The 20,334-nt window shown below is 37.8% G+C and overlaps 1 protein-coding gene across 1 annotated transcript; it reads left to right on the top strand.

Annotated features, from left to right (window-relative positions):
• The first annotated feature begins 12,316 nt into the window (after positions 1-12,316).
• Positions 12,317-19,877, top strand: LOC108321166 (uncharacterized). Its single transcript, XM_017552833.2, has 3 exons — positions 12,317-12,566; positions 18,809-18,863; positions 19,369-19,877. The coding sequence occupies exons 1-3, from the start codon at positions 12,432-12,434 to the stop codon at positions 19,656-19,658; spliced, it is 480 nt and encodes a 159-aa protein (XP_017408322.1). The 5' UTR covers positions 12,317-12,431; the 3' UTR covers positions 19,659-19,877.
• The last annotated feature ends 457 nt before the right edge of the window (positions 19,878-20,334 follow it).

Below are 20,334 nucleotides of genomic sequence, written 5' to 3'. Positions count from 1 at the left end.
AAAATGGTCGGATTGAATCGGAAATTTAGATCTCTCGGTGGGATCAGTTGGTGTAAAGAATGAATGTGGGAAGCTTAGCCGGTTGTTCATCCTGATGTTCCGTGAGTACTCGTCCTCACGTAGAGGGGGTACGTCATGTGTGGGAACGGCAGGAGGTCCTAGTCCTAGGGTATCTGGACAGATAGGACTAACCTCGGGTGGCAGCTGATGAGAGTTCCAGTTACTACATCACCCGGGTGCACGAACATCGAAGCTACACAGAATTCATTCTAGTCCGGACGAGTCTGTCTATGAAGTAACGAGTCGGTCTATAAAGTAACAAGTCGGGGTATAAAGTAACAAGTATTGTAATGTTGGTTTACCATGTTTGGATGACTTTTGCATGTTGTATGAGTGGGTGGAATTATGGTTTAATGAATATGCTCTAATTGTTCTTTTATACGAATCTAAGTATGATAACATTGAATTTAACTGTTCTATCTGTATAACATGTTTTTATATCTAGCTCACCCTTGCATTGTTTTGTTATGTGCTGTTTGGGTATGTTTCTTTGGCGATGATCATCCACTTGGATGGGAGCAGATGTTGTCGCGAAGTTTCCCTTGGAGCAATAGCTGGAGGTTGTTGATTTTGCAGAATAGTCTTCTTAGAATTTATTGATTGAACACTTGTAGTGTTCAATCCTTTCAAATGTTCAAGTTTGAATTTTTCAGTTTCTTTTATTTGGATGACTGTAATGTATTACATTTAATTACACGTCATACTCCGACTGTTCTCTATATTTGAATGTTAACGTCCTTATTATATAATATTGATTATTATATAATTGGGATGTTACATTAATGGTATCAGAGCAGTTCTTCCTTAGAACCCTGTAGGTGTGGGTGCGCTTCGTTTGTGATTGTGTACTTTGGTCTCGGGTTGGAAGTTGTGTTGGTTTGTGTCAGGCTAATGGTCTTTCTTTCTGTATGAACAGAAGATGGTACCTACTTCTTCTCCTCATTCGTCCCAAGGAGTTGATCCGTCTGACTCTAATTAGATGCTGAATGCGGTGTTCCAAGCGTTGCAACAACAGAATGCTGCATTGGTGGAGTAAAATACCATACCCCTGCATAATTAAGAAGCCGCTAGGGTATTTGCCGAGAACGCGAGAGTAACATCTGAGAACACTTAAAGACAATCCATTAAGGTGATTAACTAGTGGCAGGACCGTTCAGGGTGTTTTCTCTTCTGTTATTCCGGTCCAAGAATGGAACTTGGTAAGCTTTCTGCAACCCCATTCAGCCTGGTTTGATGGGAAGTGCAGTTCGAATGAAGCTGATCAGTGGTTTAAGGACATTGAGAGAATTTGTAGTGTTAAGAGATGTCCAGATGAGGACGAGGTATCATATGATGAGTACTTCCGTACAGTGTAAGGTATGACCTGGAGATTGAATTCCTTCAGTTAATACCGGGAAATATGTCATGACTGAGTATGCCGACAGGTTCGAGCATTTACTCTAATTGTACACCACGACTTCGGTTTTATATAAAATAAAATAAATAAATAAAATTTGTTATCCACTATGAATTTAATTCTCCCTGTCTTAACCTAGATGATGTGCTGTGTTTGGTCCATCGCTCGTGTTTAAGCCTAAACACTTTTTAAACCGTTTTTGTCATCAAGTTAATGTTTTAATCCAGTCACGCTCAACCTTAAACATTTATTCATTTCATTAACATGTATCATTTTTGGGTTATCAACCTCTATGTGTCTAAACCAGATTTCGGCTCCCGTTCATATGTCTTTTGTTTTCAATGTCATTGTGAGCCAATATAATTTTTCAGTTTCACCCAGTTCAGGTTGTGTTAAACGTATGTGTTCTGTGTTTTCAAAGTTCATTAATACTTTGTCATTTTTGCCTTAATGTGAAATTCTATTGATTAATTTAGAGTCTGCGAACACAAAGGTTGTTTTAAGTTTGGGGCAAATTAGTGTTTTGTTTACCTCATCGAGTATTGAAGTATCGTTAAAATCTTGATAAATTTTTAGACATAATTTTCACGCGTTTCAAACTCATTGATAACTTATTATGTTTTTTCGTTTGGGCCAAATAAAAATAAAAATAGTTGAGAATAACTCTGAGTCAAATTTCAAAATTTTGTAATAAATTAATATGAATTTATGAACAAGTACATATATATATATATTTTTAATAAATACAATAAAAATTACAAACAGGTGGTTGTGTTTCTGTGAGGTTTCCTCTTCTGATAATCTTGAGTTTGGTAACACGATAACCTGTAAATAAATCGTTAGAAAAATATATAATTGGCAGGGCAGATAATAAAAATAATAATCAGCAAACTAGCATGGCAGATAAATATTACAATGCATAATTAAAATAAAGATGTTCTAGAGTCGATCATAAGTGACCGTTAAATATTACAGTCCATAAAATACACAAATAAGGCAAATAAGCAAAAGCAAATAAAGGATGTTCGGGATTCGATCACTCGTGATCGTTAAGTTACAGATAAAAATAAAAATAAAAATTTAACGGAAAAATTCTCGAACGGGTTGTGGTGGTCTAAGGGAGAGCTCCGTCGAGGGAGCTCTGGTTCGGAATGCGAGAGGCATGGGTTGAGGGATTTGTCGTTCGTCCCTGTCATCGTCGATGATGATAGGAACGGGGAACAAATCCAGCAGCCTTGGCGCCTTCATAATTACCCAGCCATATTCTTCAAACAAAAAAAAAAAAAATTGTGTCAATAATAGAAGGGGAAAAATAAAATAAAATAAATAAAAATAAAAATAGTGGTAATTAGGGTTCTTACCATACATGTACAGCGGCAGTTGAGAAAATACGGTGCCAGTGGGGTCTAATTCCGCTTGCCAGCGCCTGACCCGGTTACCATGATTGTTGAACCAGCAGTGTACATTATATTCACTGACTTCTCCGAAGGCCCTGAGTCGAGATGCAATCTCGACGACTTGGGCTCTGCTGGGATGTGTGACCCCGTGGTTGAAGATATTGGTCATCATTTTGACCTGATCATCAGTAGGTTTCCACCGCTGACTGCTGAACCTCTCCATCTCCATCTCACTCATCCTTCCTTTCAAAGTGTTTCTAAAGCATAAAAATAAGGAAATAAAATAAAAAGAATAAAAAAAAAAAAAAAAAAAATCGTCAGTGTTTTCTTTATTTGTTTTGGTTCCTTTTAAGTTTACTTCGTCCAGGCGGTCTTTGTTGTTTCTGTGTCTAATCTCTGGTCTGTTTCACGGTCCTCGCAAATGTTCCTAAACGGATCTATGTTCATTTGTCTTGGTCCATTATTGTCCATGTTCGGTTCATACAAATAAATTTCCTCTTTTTAAGTTTTCTGTTTTTATGGGGTACGTGGCGTTGTTCTACCCGATTGTCTCTGCCATACCCTCAATCGAGGGGAGATTAACGTCTGGTTTCCAGCCGATATACCCCTTATCTTTGTTAAGGCAGTGTGTTCTTAGTTTTAGTTAATAAAAGGAAGGTAGAAGAAGAGGAAAGTAAATGCAGGAGCAGAAGTAAAAATAACAAGCGGAAAGTAAAGAAGAAAGCAGAATGTAAGTGCGAGTAATAAAAGCTCAGAAAATAAATAGTGTGTGAAAGGAAGCAAGGAAAAGAAAGGAAAGAGAAGAAGGAAGAAGTAAAGAAGAAGGAGAAACTGGGTAAAGGAAAGAAAGAAATAAGAGAAAAGAAATACTTACTCGAGGCGGGGCAAAGCCTTGGAACTTGCAGATTTGAAGCTTGCCGGAAGACTCTCCGATCTACCACACTCAGTCGTTCGGATCTCGCAAAGTTTTCACACTCAGAACTCTCAGTGCTCAGATATCTCTCTCGGATGCTCTCAGATCTCAACGTTTCGAAGTGTCGCCCAACGCGGCTAGCACCCCGTTTTATAGCCAAGGAACCTCACTGTGCTCACAGTTCCGGTCATGCATACCGGAGTCTTCAATAGTATCGGTTAAAAAAAAAAAAATGTAGCATGCGATTTTTGCCACATTTTGGGAGTATGAAATATTCAAATTAGAGAGGATCTCTTGCTATGTGAGTAAGTGTGACCTTATTTTGGTGTGAGATGTGTTATGTATGTTGATCTAGAATTGTCTCTTTGATGTGGTGGGAGTTGTACTGATGAGCTCTTTGAACGGTGGGAACTGCCCGGATAAGTTTGTTATATGAGTTGTGGTATGGCAACTCTACCTAAGAGTTAGAGGACAAGATGAGAGAGACGTATCTCAACTTGTTTTGGTAAGCTTAATTTTCGAGGACGAAAATTTTTGTGTTGGGGAGAATGTAAGGACCTAAATAATTTGGGGGTGGTGTATGGACAAGGATATGTTGGTAATTGATGTGGTGGGGGCTTCCTGTGATGAGTGGTGTGGTAGGGAATGGCTTCACGGGGAGGCAGCTGTTGAAGGGGTGTGGGAAGCAATTAAGGGAGTCACGGGAATTGGTTTTGGAGAGTAAAGAAGTCCGTGATTTCCCTCATGTTTGGCATCATTCAGCAGGCTGCAAACGTGGAAGATATAAGGGGATGCTAGGTTCTGAAATGAGGAAGGAAAACCTTGCTGCAAGGTTGGTGAAGGAGGTGAAGTTCAGAGTTGCTGGAGTGGGAAAGAAACCTTGGCACTGGAAATCTTGGAGAAGATAGATTTAAAGATTTAGCAAAGGAAGTCTTCAAGAGGTAAGGGGAGCTAGATCTTTTGTTTGATTGATTGTATATGCTTTGTATGATGCAAATCTGGGTAAAATCTGGGAAGAAAGGGTTGAATTTGATGTTTCTGGAAATCTGCAATTCTGCAGAAATTCTGCAGAATCGTTCGTCCAATTTGATTTCAAATTGGACGTTCGTCCTAAATAGCTAACGTTCGTCCAAAATGGTTGAACGTTCGTCAAGGTGAATTTGGACGTTCGTCCAAATTATTCGGTAGTCGTTGGAGAGCGTTCGTTTGTGGACGCTCGTTCAAAGTTGGTGAAGTGAAAAGGGGACGTTCGTCCCATTCGCTATGCGCGTCCGTCCTTAAATCCAAGTGTTCGACATTGAGTGATTCGTTCTGTACGTGTGAGCGTTCGTCCGCAAAGAATCGTCGCGCGTTCGTCCAAGTTGTAGATTATGAGTGTCCGTGCTTCAGCTAGCAAGTGAGCGTTCGTCCAAGCTGTTAGTTGGCGTTCGTCCAGACTACGAGCGTTCGTCCATGACTTCAACTTGTGAACGTTCGTCCAAATGGCTCGACCAAGCGTTCGACCTTAAATTCAGTGTTGAGCGTTCGGCCTTTGAGCGAGTGTGAGTGAGCGTTCGTCCTTAGTTAAATTCTTAGCGTTCGTCCTTGGTTTCATCTGTGAAGCGTTCGTCCATTTGTCCAAACCGAGCGTTCGTCCAAAATGATCAGCATTGAGCGTTCGTCCAAATAGTGAGCGTTCGTCCTTAACACATTGATTTGAGCGTTCGTCCTTAAATTGAGTGAGCGTTCGTCCAATAGTGTCCAGTGAATAGTACTCGTCCAAATAGTATTTTACAAATATGTTGAATTTTAAGTTCCTTTGCTTTCGGATTGAATTATGTGTACCAATGTTTGGAATATTATCTATGACATGAATTATGTGAATGTATGAGATATGTTGAAATTGTTGGGATAATATGGTGGTATCTGATTTTTCATAATTGGGGTTAAGATTCAAAGTAACAGTAAGTTATGTTATTTAAATATTTCGGTTGCAATTTATGAATGCATGTTCATGTAATCAAGATTGGTTAAAAGGGTATGGTTATAAGTGGTTTATGATGTACATTGTTGATCTAAAAGAAATATCATGAGATTTAAAATGGTCGGATTGAATCGGAAATTTAGATCTCTCGGTGGGATCAGTTGGTGTAAAGAATGAATGTGGGAAGCTTAGCCGGTTGTTCATCCTGATGTTCCGTGAGTACTCGTCCTCACGTAGAGGGGGTACGTCATGTGTGGGAATGGCAGGAGGTCCTAGTCCTAGGGTATCTGGACAGATAGGACTAACCTCGGGTGGCAGCTGATGAGAGTTCCAGTTACTACATCACCCGGGTGCACGAACATCGAAGCTACACAGAATTCATTCTAGTCCGGACGAGTCTGTCTATGAAGTAACGAGTCGGTCTATAAAGTAACAAGTCGGGGTATAAAGTAACAAGTATTGTAATGTTGGTTTACCATGTTTGGATGACTTTTGCATGTTGTATGAGTGGGTGGAATTATGGTTTAATGAATATGCTCTAATTGTTCTTTTATACGAATCTAAGTATGATAACATTGAATTTAACTGTTCTATCTGTATAACATGTTTTTATATCTAGCTCACCCTTGCATTGTTTTGTTATGTGCTGTTTGGGTATGTTTCTTTGGCGATGATCATCCACTTGGATGGGAGCAGATGTTGTCGCGGAGTTTCCCTTGGAGCAATAGCTGGAGGTTGTTGATTTTGCAGAATAGTCTTCTTAGAATTTATTGATTGAACACTTGTAGTGTTCAATCCTTTCAAATGTTCAAGTTTGAATTTTTCAGTTTCTTTTATTTGGATGACTGTAATGTATTACATTTAATTACACGTCATACTCCGACTGTTCTCTATATTTGAATGTTAACGTCCTTATTATATAATATTGATTATTATATAATTGGGATGTTACAATTCAAACAAATACTTAGTCAAGTATTTTTTATTTAGATATATATAATTATTACTTATATGTTGCTGCATGCATACAGAAAGGGAAAAGTAGGTGAACTCTATGACCGGTTTGAGGTGGAGAAGCCATACTGAGTTATGTTTGACTATTACCAGCGAGCTTGGGTTCTTCTGAGTGACATGGTTTATAGCAGAAATCGGTTATGTCCTCGCAACGACACTGTGGAGGAATCGATTTCGTGCAAACACAACTTTTACATGCAGAGTGACAAGTTTCTCCAACATCATTGCAACGACACTGAGGAGGAATTGATTTTGTGCATAGGCAGGTGTCACAACACGCTTTCTCTGTAGATTTCACGTACAGGTTTACATCTTCTTTGGAGAGAAACTGAGTGATTAAGGAACTTGGATCGAAGCGAGCATCAACTGTTGTCCCGGCGAACCCTAGGAGCAAAATAAAAAAAGCTACTTTCAGCAACCCTTTCGTCTTTAAATCCATCTTTCTCTCACTACAAATTCTAACCAATAGTGCCTCTTCTTTTACCACCAAAGAATCGGTCTATTTATAACCGAGTGCTTGTGTAAATAAATGAGTCCCTGTTTTTCTTTTCTTATCTTCAAATATTTTTCAACTTTACTACAATATCTACTTTCTTTGTATAGAATTTAAAAAAAAAAATATGTTCATTCATTAACTATAAAAATAATTTATTTTAATTTCAACTATAATTCACTTTTTATGTGTTAATTTTGTTATTCGCTATGCAATTTTAAGTGTATTTTAATTATTCCGGCAAATTTAATTCTAAATCTTAATTTTAAATGTTTTACCTTTCATTCTATGTAATTTTCATGCTAAAGATAGCTTCATTAATTCGATGAGTTATGAGTCACAAGTGGTTTAGTCAAACACGACGTGCACATAACTTCAATAATTTGATGATCCATAAAGTCTTCATTTACGGTGGCGGCGTTGTTAGGCTAATTATTGACTATTATTTCTATGATTCTGGATCACATAATCAGCTAAATTTATTACAACATTATCATTACAAGTTATTGACTATTATTTTTATGATTTTAGATGACCGAATTAGCTAAATTTATTACAAAATTATCCTTACCAACCTCCATCTAGTTTAAATTTGAAAAATTAATTTTGTAATATATGAAATAGAAGTACCCACAAACTAAAACTGACCACAAAGTGGAAGTGATGTTTGAATGGACTTTCGTAATGCTTGCTCATGTTTTCTGATGAGAAAGTTAATTCAACTAAGAATGTGATTAATTTCTTTGTTTACAAAGGGCACTGTTGAAACTTCTGAAAAAAACAATAAAAATAAGGTTATATTTTCCTGGAATGCTTTCTTTCTAAAGTTTCAAACAAAGACAGGTCATGCAAAAGAGTTTCTTCCTAAAGTTGTCTCGAGCTATTAGAAATTAAATATAATTAAATATTATATATGTATATCATATAATTAGCTATTTTACATTTTATTGTTCAAATTTGTTCTATTTATTAGTATATTATTATTATTATATCATATCTAATTCTATTTTAACTAATAAATAATTTTACTTCTACTTTAGCTCATGCTATTAGAAATGAAATTTTTAATGTTTAATAGACTATTTCTAATAGTATGAATATGTTTATGTTTACACCATAAACCTTATGATTATGTTTATATTATGACCTTGTTTTTTTCTTTCTAATTGTTTAGTTTTCTGCTGCTAATTTTATTTTAAAGATAATTGGATCACTGATTCCGGTAGGTAATTATACAACTCATTCCTTGACGTTTTCTTTTCTTTAATATTATAGATATATCACTGAGAAAACCTCACCTAATTAATTATATTATTCTTTTAATAACTAATTAAAACAGATATTATATATTCATTAGTTGTGTTTCCTTTACTGTTAATACAAATCTTGTTTTTTTCTTTCAAAATACCAATTCTTGTTTGATTTATACATCAACTTTCTCTCTTTCATAAAGAAATTTACTTCTCCTGTACTTCCGTTTATTTTTTGTGGTTATAAGAAAGTTTTTTAGAGACACAAATCATACAAATCCACCACAATATATCAAGAATACATTCTTAAATAATGAGTTAATTTGTAGAAGTATATATGAATATTCTCCAAAGTTACAAACCAACAACAAAAGGATTAGTTAACTAAAGTCTATATATGACAAACCTTGATGATGGTTCTGCAAGTTCTCCTCAACATTATTACAACATGATTTTACTCTCTATTCACTTGTAGTTCAATTTCTTCATTGTTGATTTTGTTGGCTAACGTGTGTGACATAATCCTAGCATACCCTAATTCTTTTTAAGCTAACAAAGTACATAAGTTCTTTGTTCAAAATAAAGGTCCTGGTTCTCTCCAATGCTTCTTAGGCTTAGAAATTGTCAAATACAAGGGTGTTTTCTTGAGTATAAAAGAAAATATGCTCTGACTTTGCTTGATGACACTGGTATCTTAGTAGCAATATCACATTACTCATGAATCATAGTTTACAACTTAGACTTAATAGTGATGACCTACTCAGGATTCCTCTGTATATAAAAACTAATTCGAAGACTCATGGACTTCACTATTTCAAGACCAAACATTACCTTTGCACACAAACTAAGTCAGTATATAGAGAATTCATTTAACCATACATTTAACTGCATCGATCACCTGATATAGTTCTTAAAGTTCACTCTAAGTAAATGTCTCTTATTTCCATCTAACACAAAATTGCATCTTTTCAATTAGGATGATAGACTGGGGCAATTGAAAGTTGTAAAAAGGTATTGTGCCCAAGTCTTTAGCATAATTAGAATATCTTGCCTAATCCTTAGTAGCCAGTGAAATGGTTTGACAGCTAGAATTACTCAAACATTTTGAAGTCTCAATTGACATAATCATGTTTTTTTGTGACAGTAAATGACGAGCTCCAAACCCCTACCATAGAGGCACATTCTTAAGAAAAATAAACATATTTAAAAGGAGAGTTTTGTTTATCTTCTTTTGGTTTAGTTTTGTGTTGACTTTTCTTTTTGTCGACTTAAATTAAGTTGATTTTATTGATTTGATTTGATTAAGTTGAGTTGATCTTGTTAACTTGATTTGAGTTAACTTGATTTGAGTTAACGGGTTGATTTTCTTGTTTAATTATTTGTTTTGTAAGAATAAGTTAGATCCAATTTGAAAAAGGATAGCACTAATGGGAGTGGAGGAGAAGCTTGGGCTTGGAGCCAAGCACCTTTGGAGTCTTGGAGAGCATTGGGAGGCAAGGTTGACCTTGCCTCTAGAAGGTCAAAGGCGCAGATTTGAGTCTTGGAGAGCATTGGAGAGCATTGGGAGGCAAGGTTGACCTTCCGGCTTGGAGGCTAGGTTTCTCTCCATTTCAAGACATCCTTTTTTACCTAGCTTCTAGAACCTTAATTTGTGTCATTGCTTTTGCATCATTTAGCTCTGTACTTTTGCTAAGAGACCCCTTCCCATCACTTATAAAAGGGCTCTTCTAGACTAATAATCATAAGCAAAAGGAAGAGGGTCCACAAAAACATCAATGTGAATGAGAAATGAAAGTGCTTATTCCTTCTTTTTTAAAAGTATATGTTGTACCTACGGAAAAAAGAACTAACACAGCAAAGTAAACAATATACCCTGAAGCAACCGAGTAAAACAACGAAATCAGCAAATTTGTGAACCCTCATAAAAACTTGGAACCAAAGGTTTCAAAGTAATACACGACATAGCAAAAACTTGCAGACCCATCACCTGGAAAAATTGAAAACTATTAGAATGAAGAAACATCTACCTTTCTCAGTTTATCCACTTCCACAAAATGAAATATTCACATGGATGGTTGCTTTCAACCCAAATTTCTTAACCGCAACAATGATATCAGAATGAGCAATTCGCCAATGAAGAATTGGAATGACCAAAAAACATGAATTTTGGGCACGTGTGAGAATAATAAGTAGGGTCACTATTGTATTTTACCTAATGGTAGTTTTTCTTACATATATATTGATAACTGTTAGAGAATCATAGTCATGAAACAATTATCTTCAACAACAAAACATAGTAACCAATGCTAATGCTAACAGGCTTCGACCCTCTGACTTACATGCCAAATCTAACCACTTTTCTGTTGGCAATTTAGCTGCTACGTTTTGCAACTCCTCCATATTGCTTGGACTATCTATTCTCGCAGGAAACATCCACGAGAAATAATAACATCCATAATCTACCAAAGCAACACAAACAGAACGAGCAAACATTTCATGATGTAAATCTTTTTCTCCAAATTATTTGATGATGCTACTAATATAGGATTTTATCAACGTCATACCCGACATTTGTCAATCTTAGTTGGTGGTAGGATCCTGGAGATGTGTAAATGGGAGTCTTGGGGTCATAAAACTCGAACTTGTGACTCTGCAAGAGAACGACATAGAGCATATGGGTGTTAGTTATAATCAACACAGAAATGACATTCTATGATGACAATTTGCAACATTCCAGGATGAGTCTATTAAATTAGAAAAATGACAGCCATAAATATCTTGAACCTACCTCTTCAGTAAGAGCCAAGTTAGCGTCATACAAGGATTTTATTGTTCCAATGTCTTCCTAATAATCTATGAAAAAATTCTACTGCAAAAATAACAAACATATAACTCGTTTACTTCTGCCATAGCTGCAATTAGAACTCTATTGTCCAAAAACATTTGAAAGAAGATATATTAATCGAATTTTCTCACAGCTGCAGGGATGGTTTTAGATCTGAAGTCATTGGAGGTGGATGCCTACAGTTGAGAAGATTGAGTAAAACGTCAGTCTTGAATACATAAACCCCCATAGTCGCAATATATGGTGACTTCAGTGCATCTGGGGTTGACAACACAAGAAGAGAGGCGTTCACTTGCTACGAGAATCCAACAGGAATATCAAATGAATCAAAAACCAATTTTTCTTAGAAAAAAAACACAAAAAACTTACCTTAAACTTCAAAAGAACACCAATGTAACCATAAACGACACCTGTAGAAAAGCATTAGCACATAGAGAAATGAAACAAAACCACAAACACTAAACTTACCTTTTCGGAAAAAGGTACCGATCGTATAGGACCTTTTTCAACGAAGTGCTAGACCAAAAAGCTAAAGAAAAAGAATCACAAGCAAAATGTAAAAGTTCTACACAGATATAAATTCACAACCCATACAAACCAACAACAATAAGAACTGCAACCATAACAAAAATAAACCAAACAGACCTCTACAACAAAAAAAAAAATACCCTTTTACTAACTTTAAACGTTGTCTTTGTGTTTGATTAAGAAAATCGTAGAACAAAAATCCATTCAAGCTGTGCAGAACCGGAAAGGAACAGGGAAAGTTCAAAAGACAAAAAGATCAATGGGTTGGGTTATGTGATATAGGTGTAAAAAGCTAAGGACAGAATGGACAATTCAAAAATGAAAAATTGGAATGACCAAAAACCTTGAGTTTTGAACAAGTGTCAGAATAAGAAAGAAGGAGGGTGAATATTTTATTTTACCTAATGGTAGTTTTTCTTAAATATTGATATATAGATTACCTATAAAAGTATAATCTCAAATTCAAGGATTTTCTTTTTCTATCTGTAAAATCCAACGGTGAAACCCTTGTGGTCACCTTTTAGAACTCCAGAAGAGAAGAGACACCAAGCCACAGAAAAAGTTCTGTTTCAATGGAAGAAGTGAAAGCAGCGGTGGCTCCTCCTTTTCCCCCGGCGACGAAGAAGAGGCCGCTCGACTCCAATGGTCACTCCACCTACTTAAAGATTCGTGCCGTTATTCGAGACCTTCGTCCTCAGTTTCTCGAGGTTCAATATTCCAAATCTCTGTTTTTTTTTCTTTCATACAGCAACCATTGGAATATTTAATGTAATAGTTGTTCATAAAACTTGTTGGCCAGTGTTTTAACTCTCTCCCACTTTTCAATTTTCAAATCTGTGGCTAATTGGTGTGAAAATCTCAAGTTTACTCCTCTTGTTGATTCGGTACTCTTTTGTGCTTGGGGTATTATTCATACCGAGTTTCGCTATTGCTTTTTAATATGTAGTTAGTAGGGTTTCTGTTAGGGTAATTCTAGGATGGGTTCCAAGAATTACACAGACAGACTAGGGAGGCCAAGGATGAAAAGCATCCGAATCTTATTAGAGGAAATTGGAGGTTCAAGAGTGTTAGTACAAAATTTTGATCCCATCCAAGAGGGTCCTCTGCTATTTATGGTTTACTGTATAACTGTCTAACAACTTTCCTCATTCTAACTATCCATTGACTAATTACAATTGAGATACTCTCTTATTGCTTGTTTACAAAATATCCCGTAACAAATCCCCTCCTTAGCTTCAGACTTGTCCTCAAGGCGGGAAGTGGGGGTATTTCTACTTCAAATCAAAACAACATACCTCTAAAACTTTAACCCCTGCTTATACGAGTGAGAGAAGGGAAAAAGGGTTATGTTATTTCCGTGATGAACCCTTTACTCCCGAGCATGGATTAAGCCATAAAAAGCTGCAGTTGCATGTGATGGAAGTAGATGAGTTACAAGATAATAAAGAGAAAGAAGTACTGCTTGAAAACTCCATGGGAACCAATTCTACATATCCTCAAATTTCTGTACATGCTCTCACCGGAATTGCCAATTTCCAAACCATGCGTGTGACCTTTTAACACCAAAAGAAGCCTCTCCAAGTTCTGATTGACGGTGGCAGTACCCACAAATTTTTTGACATTGAGGTAGCTAAAAGGTTGGATTGCAGGATAGATGCTTTTGATTCTCTGAGTGTGGTTGTTGTGGATGACACAAAGTTAAATGTTTCTACAGTAGTTAGAGGATTTCAATGGACAATCCATCAAACCAATTCACTTATGATATGTGGCTCATTCCATTGGGGTGCTGTGATTTGGTCTTAGGGGTCTAATGGCTAGTGTCGTTGGGTGATATTGTATGGAATTTTAACAAGTTGTATATGGAGTTTTATGTCCAGAGAAGGAGAAATGTATTGAGAGGAACCTCTTTGGGGTTGAAAACAGTTAAGAAACAACAATTGGGGAAAGCTATGGCAACTGGTGTTCATTTGTCATGTTTACTAGTTTGTGATGGCCAAGGTGGTCTTCTAAATTCTCTTACTACTCAGGCTGTTGTTGCTGAAGTCCCTCTTGCTGTTGCCAAATTGTTGGATGAGTTTGTTGACCTATTTCAAGAACCTAGTGAGTTACCTCCTAGCAGACTGGGTCATGACCATCAGATTCCTCTAGTCCCAGGAGTTCGCCCAATTAGTAAGAGACCCTACAAGTATGTTATTGGACTTTAACCGTAGATACTCTTTATATTCGTCCTCAATGAACTTGGAGTTGGTAGTTTTAGCCTCAGAGATATTGGCTGTTTTGAAAGGAAAACCATGCAAGGAGTAGCAATTTTCTCATATGTGATCCATCCTTTTACAGTATGTGCATTGCGGACGCCCCCAACCTCCACGTCCTCCTCTTCCTCGTGTGGCAACCATGACAGATGGTTCCACTAGTTCATGAACTTCGTGCGTTTGAGGCTCCGGGACACGAAGAAGGCATGTGGTCAAGGTCTCCATGTAAGGGACCTCATGATTGGTCAAAAATTGATCTCTGATATGATCAAAGTCTAGATGTAAAGCATAAAGGATCATCACCATATAATATTTGTCAAGTTTCTTCTTGATTTCCTCCAAAGATCCGACTTCCAAGAACATTGTTAGAGATTCAGGTAGGAATTCTAACTCACTCGTACTCTTACCCTCACGGAAACAACACCACGTAGTAAGGAATGAATAATGGGTGTGTATTCACAAGAAAGAAACTAGAATACAGAATAGTCCAGGAGCTTAACCTCCTTCACCAGGTGCTAAGACCGGTCCACAAATCAACAAGTGTCTAACTACCTAACTGATACAACAAAGAGGTCCTTATATAGGCCTCTTTCCCGAACCCACTTAACTGTCTAGCAGTTAAGTCCAAACCCACTTAACTGTCTAGCAGTTAAGTCCTCTGTTTTCCCTTTCTTCTCTCATAGACCCTCCATTCTCTAACATTACTCCCCCCTTGAAAACTGACCTTGTCCCCAAGGTCAAACTCGGGGAATTGTTCCTGCATCAAACTCTGATCCTCCCACGTTGCACTGTCTGCCCCTCCATCTTGCCATTCTATCAAAACCTGTTCACGTTGTTCCCCCTCTTGTTGCTGGACTCTTCTATTCAAAACCTTAGTTGGCCAGCACGTATATCCCCCGACTTGCAAATCTGCTGGTAGCTCAGCTTCCACCTGCTTTGTCCCAATCGCCAATTTTAGCTGAGACACGTGGAAAACCGGGTGAATCCTGGCAGTCGCGGGCAATTCTAATCTGAACGCCACCTCCCCTATCTTCTGGAGCACTTTGAACGGCCCATAGTATCTAGCCGTTAACTTCGGATGCAATTTCACCGACATAGAGGTTTGTCGGTGGGGCCTTATCTTTAAAAACACCCAATCATCTACCTTAATGGTTATCGGCCTCCTCTTACGATTTGCTTGCTTCACCATCGCGTCTTGCGCCTTCGACAAATGATATCGCAACTGCTGCAACGCTTCATCTCTTGTTTGTAATTCTTGAGCCACGACTTCCACCATTGTTTCTCCCGGAATAAACCTTGACAGCGACGGCGGGGCTCTCCCATACACCGCTTCAAACGGCGTGCATTTGGCAGCTCCTTGGTAACTGGTGTTGTACCAGTACTCCGCCCATGGAAGGACCACGTTCCATGTCTTAGGCTGCTCGGAACAGAAGCATCGTAAGTATCCCTCCAGCACCCTGTTCAGCACCTCTGTTTGGCCGTCCGTCTCCGGATGGTATGCTGTGCTCATCCGGAGATGGGTCCCCTGCATCTTAAACATCTCTCTCCAAAATGCGCTGAGAAATAACGGGTCACGATCACTCACTATGGTCTTGGGAATCCCATGAAGCTTTACTACCTCTCTTACAAAAACTTCCGCAACTGTTCGGGCAGTATAGGGATGTCTGAGCGGTATGAAGTGCCCGTATTTACTCAGTCGATCGACAACCACCAATATAGCGTCCTAGCCTTTGGATTTTGGGAGTCGCACAATAAAGTCCATGCTGACGTCCTCCCATATAGCTTGTGGAATAGGCAGTGGTTGCAACAGGCCCTGCGGTGACGCCGTCATGTATTTGTGTTGTTGGCACACCAAACAGCGGTTGACATACTCTGTCACTGATTGCTTCATCCCGTCCCAGTTCAGCAACTGTGCCAATCTTCGGTAAGTTCTATAGACCCCTGAATGGCCCCCTGTCGGGGTTGTATGAAACTCGGCCAACAATTTCTGTACCCACTCAGACTTTGCCGGAATAACCAGCCTCCCCTTGTAGTGCAATCGTCCGTTTTCAATGGTGTATGCCGGGTATTTGTTGGGATCCTGTGTGACTCCTTCTCTGATTTTATTCAAGTCATCATCTTCCTCCACTTCTCGCATCACGTCTTGGAAATCTTGCCAATACGGTCTCATTATCCCCATCATCCGCATTAGTTCTTGAATGTCTTTGCGTATGGCCATAGATTCTTGCCGATTTGCCGCTGATTCCGCTTTCATTCCATCCACCGCCATCTCGATGTGCTCCAATCGCCCCTCAACAACGTTCATCCTTCCCTCCATAGCACCCTCTCTCCTCCGCACAGATCCGGCAGGTCGGACCACTTGTTAGAGATTCAGGTAGGAATTCTAACTCACTCGTACTCTTACCCTCACGGAAACAACACCACGTAGTAAGGAATGAATAATGGGTGTGTATTCACAAGAAAGAAACTAGAATACAGAATAGTCCAGGAGCTTAACCTCCTTCACCAGGTGCTAAGACCGGTCCACAAATCAACAAGTGTCTAACTACCTAACTGATACAACAAAGAGGTCCTTATATAGGCCTCTTTCCCGAACCCACTTAACTGTCTAGCAGTTAAGTCCAAACCCACTTAACTGTCTAGCAGTTAAGTCCTCTGTTTTCCCTTTCTTCTCTCATAGACCCTCCATTCTCTAACAAACATCCTAGTTCTTCCACAACTGATTGGGTTTTTGTCGTAGGATACCATATCATGGTCTGCCATTTCTAGAGATGCATGCTTGTTTGTTGTATCATAGAGACATTGAATATTGTTGGCATAGATGTTTTGAGCTTTCTTCCAAAAGGAGTGACATGTTTTGAAAGTTCTAAGGGACGTCAGAAGTCTTGGTTCCGTGGATTGCCACAATAGGGCACACAATTGGGAATCTGCTTGTTTCCATTGTTAAGCTTTTTTAGCAGGCATATGACTTCCATTTTGCTCAAGGTGGTCATGATGTCCTTGGCCAAGAAACCACATTTCAAAAGATAGATAATTTTTACCATTTAGCTTCTCGGAAGTAATTGAGGGGCTTCTAGAGAATGAAATAACACTTCTAGTCATTATATGAGATCAAGGGAACAAAAAACAGTGAGGGGATGCACAAACAGTAAGGGAAAATGAAAACCTTAGGTGATTTCCACAAGGGTGGCTCCTGGACTTCATTGAAATGAAGTTTTAAGGGTCAAAAGAGAGAGGGGGTCTAGTGACAACTATGGAGGTGGCGCGATGACGTTCCAATGAGTGGACGACAGCGCGTGGACAACACGTGCCTGGTTGTAGTAGAAGAGATGATGCATGTGGTAGAGAATTGGCCCTCGACACTAGCAGGATTGGTCATCGCTTGGAGAGGTGATCCAGATTCGATGGTTGCTAGATGAAAATGAGATGGTAGAAGGCGGCAGACAGCGACAAATGACAACAAAAAGGCAGAGAACAATGGTTGATAGTGTTGGACAGTCTCAAATGGCAGTGGACAGTTGCGAACAACGATGACTAGTGTCGGTGGATAAGACGAGACAGAAACCAAAGCGGGATCGACCCGCTATGATACCAACTTGGGATTAAAACAGAGAAATATATTTATAGAGGGGTTGAAGAACCCCTCCCATGGTTCTCTATTTATATATTTGAAGGTTGATACAATAGGGAGATTAAACATCAAAAGCACTATCCTTAGACGTAATGATTACATAGATCTACTAATTATTTCAATCGTATCAATCCAGAGAAGTGTTGAGGAGAGATTTGCAAATACATAATAAGGTCCCTTCCTTCATTTTTTTCTTATAGGTGTCTTGTGTTTAATTGTAAATTTGTTTCCTTCAAAGAGAGTTTACTATGCAAAAAATGGACATGATTTGTAATTATGTTTATGTAAAGTCTCAAGTCCAATAATAAAGACCTGAAAAATCAAACAAATTTCAAGTAGCTTGATTTATATACCCGCACACCCTTACTTTGCTTAATCTAGATTTTCAATTGGTATTTGTAATGAAGAAAGACCTGCTAATAGATGATTTCTGAAGTATAGAACCATTTATAGAGGTTTATCCATTTTATAATTAGAAATAGCATGCTTAATAAGACTAACCCTAATCAAGAAAGTGATCTTAAGAAAAAAGTGAAAGTTAAGAACATAAGCTCGACAGAGCAAACTACTCTCTGCAAAATGGATGTAGAAAGTCCTCTGAAATACCAAATGGCCAACGCTAGTCTCTGGTTACACGCTGATTCAGCAAATTTTGGAAGTTTCCTCTTTTTAATTTTTGTTTTTAGTCATGCTCTAACCAAGAAGGTGAGAATATTTCTTATAGTTGCATACTTGCATGTACATTTTATGTGGATGCTTCATTAACTAACTCATGACATAAATTATATCATTATGTATTGACTATAGGTTGGTCTATACTACCGTGTACTGAGTAACTGGTTTCTTTTATTTGATCCAAGGTGGTGTTATGAGTTTTTAGTTAGCATTTTAGTAAGTTATTATGTTAGAAATTTATTTGGATACGTATGAACTATTGAGTCATTTTCCTAATAGTTAAGATCGATTGAGTAAATTTCCAATGTATTTCTTGCCCTTTATCTGGTGTGTAGAGTAGTGGCCTTTTTTCACTGGAAACACTGTATGAACTTCCTGTTTGATCTTGAAGGTTATCCGAACACCTGACTACAAAAAGTGCAAGGCAGCCCGTGAAATTCAAGAACGTAAGTTCATCCAGGCAAAATTATATTCATTACATAATGAAAACACACATTATACTTCTGATCATGAAACTGGATAATCTATTGATGTCTGTTTGTATTTGGTATGTCTTCTGAACAGAAACTAATGTTTTGTCTGTCTTGGAGGACCTGTGTTTTGAATGTGTCTATTTTGTCTGAACAAAACCACGTTTTTAATGATTGGCATATAGGTAGGACTTATGCTCCTTTAGTAAAAATTGTATTACATGATTGATAAAATAATATAATGCTAATGATATATTTGTTATATTTCTGACTTATGTCTATTTTATGTGTTTCTCCACTGAGAGCATACATAATTCTGCTGTCTGCATGGCTGTGGGCGCGTTAGTGATTGTCATACAGGCACAACCTTGGTTCCTGATGATGCCACCATGTCTATGATTTCTAGTAGTTTTGGTGTAGGTTGTGTAAAAATACTCCTCCATGTGGTAGCTTGAAATATGCCTTTTGACTTAAATTGCAGAGCTGAAGATCGTGTCAAGGTTATGTGAAAGCATGAAAGATGACCAGTCAAAGGCTGGTCAGAACATTGATCAGAAAACACCCAAAGAGCAGCAATCTCGACCATCTGAAATTAAGCTTACTCCACCAGTTCCTGGCTTTCAGCAGCAGCCGGTTGAAGATGGTCTTCCAGGGACCTATGTAGTTGGAGGATCTGCATTTGGCTGGAATTTTATCACCTTTTCAGGCAAAGATCCTGTCTATTGCGGTAGGTCAAAGGAAGAATTTCGAACTGGAAAAGCTTCTAAGTAATCCTATGGAACTTTAAACCCCTATATTGATGGTCAGGAAGAACAATAGAGTGTTGTAAGTGGTTATCTTAAACATTTTCTTTAATGATAAACGTTTTTTAAGATACAAGACACTTGATTGATGCTGTAGTGGTTCTGAGATTGGTTAGATTTTAATATTGAAAGCAAATGGAATCTTACGTGAAAAGTTTTGCTCAAAGGATAATTATGCGTCTGAAGTAATTTATGATGTTCCTATACCATGTCTTGTGTCGTGATCTATATTGTCTATATTGTTCCTTAGGATGTGGTTTGTGTGACTGCATTCTCAACTTTGATATTTCAATTAAATAATTTTTACACAACTAAAGAAAGAAATAGGCATTCAGCATATATTCTTATTTTCTTCTCAATCAAGGAAAGTATTGAGGTTTTTGTTACTTAAACGGTATAAGTTTCAAGTGTCTTTGGAAATTAAAAGGGAATGGCAGTAGCTCTCTCATTTAGGTTTTAGGCCGAACCACTTCTTTAGCCCTCAAAGTAAGCGCTGAGGGCATATAGTTTTTTAAGTGAATTCGAACAAAGTTTAACTACCATCTTAGTCTTTAAATTTAATTATTTACGGTCTTTGTTTATTAAAAATATATCAATATTGTATTTTAAAATTGCATGATATTTATTGAGTTTGAACCAAGATG

Source organism: Vigna angularis, chromosome 2 (assembly GCF_016808095.1).
Source record: "Vigna angularis cultivar LongXiaoDou No.4 chromosome 2, ASM1680809v1, whole genome shotgun sequence".
Taxonomy (NCBI): domain Eukaryota; kingdom Viridiplantae; phylum Streptophyta; class Magnoliopsida; order Fabales; family Fabaceae; genus Vigna; species Vigna angularis.
The sequence above is the reverse complement of the archived record's forward strand: the minus strand, read 5'-3'. Positions and strand labels throughout refer to the sequence as shown.

Excerpts from the sequence above, each read along its gene's own strand:
- LOC108321166 (XM_017552833.2), top strand. The coding sequence starts at position 12,432 with ATGGAAGAAGTGAAAGCAGCGGTGGCTCCTCCTTTTCCCCCGGCGACG. Across the intron at positions 12,567-18,808 it reads TTCGTCCTCAGTTTCTCGAG|GTTATCCGAACACCTGACTA; the intron begins GTTCAATATTCC and ends TTGATCTTGAAG. Across the intron at positions 18,864-19,368 it reads AGCCCGTGAAATTCAAGAAC|AGCTGAAGATCGTGTCAAGG; the intron begins GTAAGTTCATCC and ends CTTAAATTGCAG.